The sequence below is a fragment of the Arachis duranensis genome, chromosome 10, assembly GCF_000817695.3.
Source record: "Arachis duranensis cultivar V14167 chromosome 10, aradu.V14167.gnm2.J7QH, whole genome shotgun sequence".
NCBI classification, from domain to species: Eukaryota; Viridiplantae; Streptophyta; class Magnoliopsida; order Fabales; family Fabaceae; genus Arachis; species Arachis duranensis.
This window is the reverse complement of record NC_029781.3, coordinates 45,929,078-45,936,606: the sequence shown is the minus strand read 5'-3', so window position 1 is coordinate 45,936,606 and position 7,529 is coordinate 45,929,078. Positions and strand designations below refer to the sequence as shown.

The 7,529-nt window shown below is 31.4% G+C and overlaps 1 protein-coding gene across 1 annotated transcript; it reads left to right on the top strand.

Annotated features, from left to right (window-relative positions):
* The first annotated feature begins 381 nt into the window (after positions 1-381).
* Positions 382-5,766, top strand: LOC107469727 (ferredoxin--nitrite reductase, chloroplastic). The gene is made up of 4 exons (XM_016089108.3): positions 382-876; positions 1,644-1,998; positions 2,806-3,094; positions 4,729-5,766. The coding sequence occupies exons 1-4, from the start codon at positions 477-479 to the stop codon at positions 5,467-5,469; spliced, it is 1,785 nt and encodes a 594-aa protein (XP_015944594.1). The 5' UTR covers positions 382-476; the 3' UTR covers positions 5,470-5,766.
* Positions 5,767-7,529: the final 1,763 nt, after the last annotated feature.

The following is a 7,529-nucleotide window of genomic DNA, read 5'->3' as shown; positions in this document are numbered from 1 at the left end:
ATTTAATTTTCTTCAAATAATTTAAAAATATAAAATTGTTAAATTTAAATTTTAAATAGATATAATTTAAATTAACAATATAATTTAATTTAATAAAAATAAATATACTTATATTATTGTATTAATATAATTAATTATATTTATTTGATTAAAAAAATTAACAATTTAAAATTATTAATTTTAAATTAAGAAATACATGCATTCATATTATTTTTAAATTAAGAAAAATATGGTTTATTTAAAATAATAAGAGTATATTTATTTAAAATTTAAATTTAAAATTTTAAGATGTTTATGGTGAGAAGAAAACAAGATAACCTTTAGTAGGAGCGAAAGGACATGGATATGAAGAAAGAAGCTCTTGCCATCTCCTAAGGTCCCCTTTCACTCCCAACCTCTTATCCCTACAAAGATGTTCACACTTTTCATTCTCCTTCTCACTCACCGCCATAACCATAACATACACAAACACCATCATGTCTTCCTTCTCTGTTCGCTTTCTCACCCCACCACCATGCTCCCCCTCCTCCCTCTCTTGCCGCCCGAAGACACCAACATGCCTCTCAGCCACCACTCCCACGGCGGCTCCGGCCACGTCTCCTCCTCCTCCTCCTTCGGAGGTGGACGCCTCCAGGTTGGAGCCTAGAGTGGAGCAAAGAGACGGTTACTGGGTTCTGAAAGAAGAGTACAGGGGAGGCATCAACCCTCAGGAGAAGGTGAAGCTTGAATCGGACCCAATGAAGCTTTTCATGGAGAATGGTATTGAACAACTTTCTAAGATGTCTCTTGAGGAGATTGAGAGATCTAAGCTTACCAAAGATGATATTGATGTTAGGCTCAAATGGCTTGGACTTTTCCATAGGAGAAAGCATCAATGTAAGTCTAACTATATATATGTGTATATTTCCCATCATCAACCTTTATTTCTTAATTTTTCTTCCAACAATTGATTTTTCTTCTTTCGTAATATGTTTTGGTTTAGTTGTCTAATCATATAATCTTGAAAAAGACTAGTTTGAAGAGAGCACATTCATTTAGTTAGGTTCTTTGTTTTTAACTGTTGATTTGTGGTGTTTGTATAATCTTTGTATCATCGTACTTCTTTTTCTTTTGTTTTGAACTAACAATATGTCTTATGAAAATGATAGATAAATCTAAAACTGTTATATTATTTAATTTATTCATGTTTTACATCTTCATGCCAACATTTTCACATGATCACATCTTTGTGTATATAGTAACCACGTGTAAGTAAAATCACAAATATAGTAAGTATAATTCTTCTCATCATCATTTAGGTTACAAACTATAATAAATAAGGTGAGATGTTTCTATTTGAAGATGATGATTGAAAATTGAAATTGATATATTATTTGATTAAATTTTTTAATTATACGTTTTCATATTTTCCCGTGACACGATCATATCTCTGTATAAAGAGAAAATATAGGAAACCAATTTTTAGTTAGTTAAGATTACTAGATTAGTCAATTTTAGTGTTTAGATTTATAATTTAAGATTGATTATTTAAAATCTAAAATTTGATATAAACAAAATACTTTTAAAAAAGTTAGCTGATATCAGCCGAATAAAGTTTGTTACCTAATATTACACAAATTATATGTTGGATTGGTGAAATTCAGATGGAAGGTTCATGATGAGGCTGAAGCTTCCAAACGGAATAACAACAAGCGCGCAGACGCGGTACTTAGCAAGCGTGATAAAGAAGTATGGAAAAGATGGTTGTGCCGACGTGACGACAAGGCAGAACTGGCAAATCAGAGGAGTGGTGCTGTCTGACGTGCCGGAAATCTTGAAAGGTCTGGCAGAGGTTGGTTTGACAAGTTTGCAGAGTGGGATGGACAATGTGAGGAACCCTGTTGGTAACCCTCTTGCTGGCATTGACCCTCGTGAGATTGCTGATACAAGACCTTACACCAACTTGTTGTCACAATTTATTACCAATAATTTTCTTGGCAATCCTGCTGTCTCTAACTTGTAAGTACCAACTATACTAACAAATATTTCACACTTAATGTACTCATTTTGTTCTATTATTAGATTTGTTGAGTTTAGTTTTATACTCTGTTTAATGATAGGGAAGTGAAATTCAACTTGCTATATGAAAAAGGTATGTTCTATGGTGCTTACAAATTACACATATCTTAACTTCATAAAAAAGTGAGTCTCACATTCAGACAATTCACACACAAAATTTGTAGGCATCCTAGAATTTACCCTATAAAAAAATAACTATACAGTGTTAGATATATCTTTCATGTACTTTTATGACTACAAGATATTATAACCCAAGAAAAACTTACTTGATAGTGCATGTTAAATATAATCAAATTATAAAGTATTAAGTACAGATATTATAGATTAACATGAGGTTATATGAATATCATAAAACCATATCATGTGTGTTATCTCACTGTTTATTCAAAAATGCATGGGAAACAATAGAAAATAAGTCTAAAGCACCTAATTTGATCATTGCTTTAGTAGTTGTTTTCATAATTTAAATTTGTGACCTTGAAGTCAATGGATACAACTCAACCGTGGCTCTAAGGTACCTCTTCTAGGTCCACTTTTAAATGAATAGTAAAAAATTTACGCAACATAAAAGTTATATAAAAATTTAACATAACAAAAATTAATCATGATTTTGCCAAAATTGTATTATATATTTATGTAAGAATATAATACTTTGTTTGGTAGATATTAGGCACTACTATTTACTAACAAGTAACAACATAGTGTTATTAGAAGCATTAGTTAGAGTGTTAATGCGTGTAAATGCAGGCCAAGGAAGTGGAATGTGTGCGTGGTAGGGTCTCATGAACTGTATGAGCATCCACACATAAATGATTTGGCTTACATGCCTGCCAACAAGGATGGCCGTTTTGGATTCAACCTATTGGTTGGTGGTTTCTTCAGTGCTAAGAGATGCGCAGAGGCAGTTCCACTTGATGCATGGGTCTCAGCTGATGATGTTATCCCACTTTGCAAGGCTGTTCTTGAGGCCTTTAGGGATCTCGGCTTCAGAGGCAACCGACAGAAAACTAGGATGATGTGGTTAATTGATGAACTCGTAAGTTTCCCTTTTTACACTTCCATCTAATGTTTTTGTTTTGGTTTTGCCACTTCTTGCTTTCTTATTGTTTTGGTTTCATAAAATAAATTGTTAAGAATTTAATTTTGATATACGTCACTAAAAATAATTATCTTTTATATTGACTGGATAAATAGTTATCTAAAAGAACGAATATGATTAAATGATTCTGTAAAATTACAGTGTTAATTTATCAAAATTAAACTCATAAACAAATGTGATTGTAATTTGAAATATATTTTCTCTGGGTATGAATGCTGGAATCAACATGACAGGTTATCCAAGTATAACATATATATCCTCTGTTTTTGAATTCAACTTCTTGTCTAGTTCTTATGCAGGGGATAGGAGTAGGACAATACAATAATAAACTCATGCAATTCACTTCTTGCCTTATGTCAAAGTCAAACAAGTACATTGTGGGATGATTTAATTATGTCAAAATAATCTTAAACCTGCCAAAAGTAGTAGTAGTAATAAACTCATGCAATTTGTTAAACTCGTGCAATAAGTAATATTTTCTATTTTTTTGTTTTTATTTTTAAAAAATAATTTTTATTTTCAATTTTTCGCATTTTAAAAAAATATTAGAAACATAGAAATAGCGTTTTTTACTTTGTGCTATTTTTTAAAAAATATTTTTATTGAAAATATTTTTAAAATATTTAATCAATCATATTTTCATGTTTTATTTTTATCATAGAAAATAAGAATAAAAATGCCTAAATCAATCAACCTCGAATATATTTGTTTTCCATTTATTAAATAAAAAAAATTAAAATCTTCTACTAATATCTAATAGTAAATTTATCATGTATCCATAAAACACGTGTCAACTAAACCCTTAAATCAATACTAACCTTTCCTTTTTCTACATTAAAAATATTAACTCCTTAACATTTTTCTTTTTTAATTAGCAAAAAAAAAATGTAGAAACGTAATAAGTGTTAGTGTGGAACAAAGTCTGTTATAACTGAAATAACAGAAACAGAAAAGGGTAACACGAGTAGTAGTTAGAGTTGGTCTATAAATAGACTTGTGATATCGGTTTCTGTCACTTAGTGTAATTGAGATCATTAGTTCAGTTTTTATTCTTCAAGTTTTTAGTTTTCTTTCTTTCTTTTCTTCTTAAAACATCTCTACGATCTTTCTAACTCAAGAATCATCTTCAAAGCTTTTTTGTTTTTTTTTTTTAAGATTTCATCTCTAACCCTGATAATAAGAAATATGTTGTATTATAGTAGATTTAGCGTGTGTTCTAAGAAAATATAATTTTTCATTTTTAATATTTTACATAAATTTTAAATATTTAATAAAAATAAGTGACTTTAAATATTTTCAAAGCATGGAATAAATATTTTAAGAGCCATTATTTTACATTGAAATAGATTCTAGATCTTATATAATAAAAAAAAAAAAAGATAGCGTCAATACTAGTTACTGATATAAAAATATCTTTGTGTTAAAGGGTTTATTTAACTGTTCTTAAAATATCTGTAAGTAAGTTTTTACTAAACATCTTATTTGTGGTAGAAATAACACATCTCTTATTTGATTTACTTTTGAATGCATGCATGTTCTTATATTGTCATTCACATTGGCAAATTACGCAGGGAATTGAAGTATTTAGGGCAGAAGTTGAGAAAAGAATGCCAGAGAAGAAGCTAGAAAGAGCATCACAAGAAGATCTAATTGACAAACAATGGGAAAGAAGAGATTACTTAGGAGTTCATCCACAGAAGCAAGAAGACCTAAGCTACGTCGGAATCCACATTCCGGTTGGCAGAATTCAAGCCGAAGAAATGAACGAGCTAGCCCGTATAGCTGACGAGTACGGCACCGGAGAACTCCGCCTCACGGTGGAGCAAAACATAATTATCCCAAACATCCAAAACTCGAAACTCGAAACCTTACTTAAGGAGCCTTTACTGAAGGAAAGGTTCTCTCCAGAACCTTCTATTCTCATGAAAACGTTAGTTGCATGCACCGGTAACCAGTTCTGTGGACAAGCCATTATCGAGACAAAAGCAAGGGCGTTGAAAGTAACTGACGAAGTTGAGAGACACCTGTCGGTTTCGAGGCCTGTGAGAATGCATTGGACTGGGTGCCCTAATACTTGTGGGCAGGTTCAGGTTGCTGATATTGGATTCATGGGGTGCATGGCTAGGGATGAAAATGGTAAGGCCGTTGAAGGGGTTGATATCTACTTAGGAGGGAAGATTGGAAGTGATTCTCATTTGGGTGAGGTTTATAAGAAGGGTGTCCCTTGTAAGGACCTAGTCCCCATAGTTGTGGACATTATGGTAAATAAATTTGGGGCTGTCCTAAGAAACAGGGAGGAAGGGGATGAATAAATTATATGACAAAGTGATGAGATGCTTGAAATCAAAGGGATGTCTCTTCTAGTATGATGTGTATGCATATATATATATATATATTTTTTTTTTTTTGGGATAGAATTTATTCTTTGCTGGTTTCTAAGTTAGAGGTTTACTTTTCTTGTAACTTACTTATCATGTAACATTAGCAAAATAAAGTTTGACCTTTCCAAAAGATCTAGGGTCATAACCAAACAAAAAATATATCTAGTCTCATTTTGGTTCATGCTCATGTAATAATATATCATCTTAATTGAATAAGTTTACTGGTAACTCTGTGTGAATGAAAAAATGTTTATTGAATGCACTAACCTTTTTTTTATGATAATAAAAAAAAATTTACATACTAAAATAGGTTATTAAAATTAGCTACTATGTATCTATCTATTAGTAATACATTAAAATAGAATGTAAAATAGTCTTTAAATATACCGTTAACCTTTTAATTTTCTATCATTATGCCACGATAGATTAAATGATTAATTCACACAATTTAAATTAAATTACTTTTTAATCTCTAACTCTAATTGAAATACTTTTCAATTCTTTTACAGTTTTACTTTTTTTTTCTCATATCATTATTTATCAATCTTAAATTTTTAATATTAATTTTTAAATATAATTAAAAACAAAAACAAAAAATGGTTATTATTCCTATAATTTATTATGTAATGAATTGACGTTATTGGCATTAATAAGAATAATCAAATGTTACTATAATCTTTCATATGTTTAATAATCTTTTATATGTTAATAAAAGCTCTAACGGTATGAATAATATCTGGCCTGGTGTAAATTATAGCATACATTAAACTGTTAATTGTAGATGTATATGAAATCTTTCTAATTTTTTGTTTATCTTTCTCATTTGTTTAGCAAGTAGAGTACTAACAGGTTTGGAATTACTTATACTAAACTTCTCTAAGTCCTTCTCAATATATTTCTGTTGTGACAACTATAGTTTTCCATTCTTCCTATCACGAGTGATACTCATGCCAAAAATTTTCTTTTCAAGACCCAAGTCTTTCATAACAAAGGAACTGTTCAAGTCTTTTTTAAGACTTTCAATTATTTTAGTGTCATGACCAATAATCAACATGTCATCAACATATAGTAAGAGAATTATAAAATCACAATCAAAGAATTTCTTAACATATATACAATGATCAGAATAAGTCTTACTATACCCATGACCTTCCATGAAGGAATCAAACTTCGTGTTCCACTGCTTTGGCGCTTGCTTCACCCCGTATAAGTTCTTCTTCAACTTGCATACAAGATGCTCCTTTCCTTTAACCCCAAAATCCTCTAGTTGCTCTATATAAATTTTTTCATCTATGTCACCGTGAAGGAATGCAATCTTCACATCAAGCTACTCAATCTCTAAATTCAAGGTAGCTACCAATCTAAGCACAACTCGAACAGAGGACATTTTCACAACTGGAGAGAAAATCTCCTCAAAATCAATACCTTTCTTTTACTCAAAACCTTTCACAACCAATCGAGATTTGTACTTTGGCCGTGAGACATTTTCATCCGCTTTCAATTTGAACACCCATTTATTCTTGAATACTCTCTTACCCTTTGGTAGCATCACCAATTCAAACATATGATTCTCATGCAAGGATTTTATTTCTTCTTGCATGGCCTTCAACCAATCTTCCTTATGCTCATCAGACATATCTCCTTGGTAGCTCTCTGGCTCCCCAGTCTCAGTGTTCATCACATACTTATGAGGAGAGTATTTTTTAGAAGGATGACGCTCTCTAGTAGATCTTCTCAATTCAGGCTCAACTGGTGGTTCAGGTGGGACTTTAACATCTGGTGAAACTTCTGCATCTGACACCTCAAGTCGAGGTGTAGGTTCATCATGTAAATCATCATCATCATTATCAACTTGTACATCTCTCCCATCAACAGGAGGTCTAGTGGAAGGACCAGGTTCATCATCAGCAGAACGTCTAACAGTTATTGTTGACTTATCCGTCTTCTCAAAATCTTCAATAGTTTGGTCTTTAAGAAAAATCACATTTCGG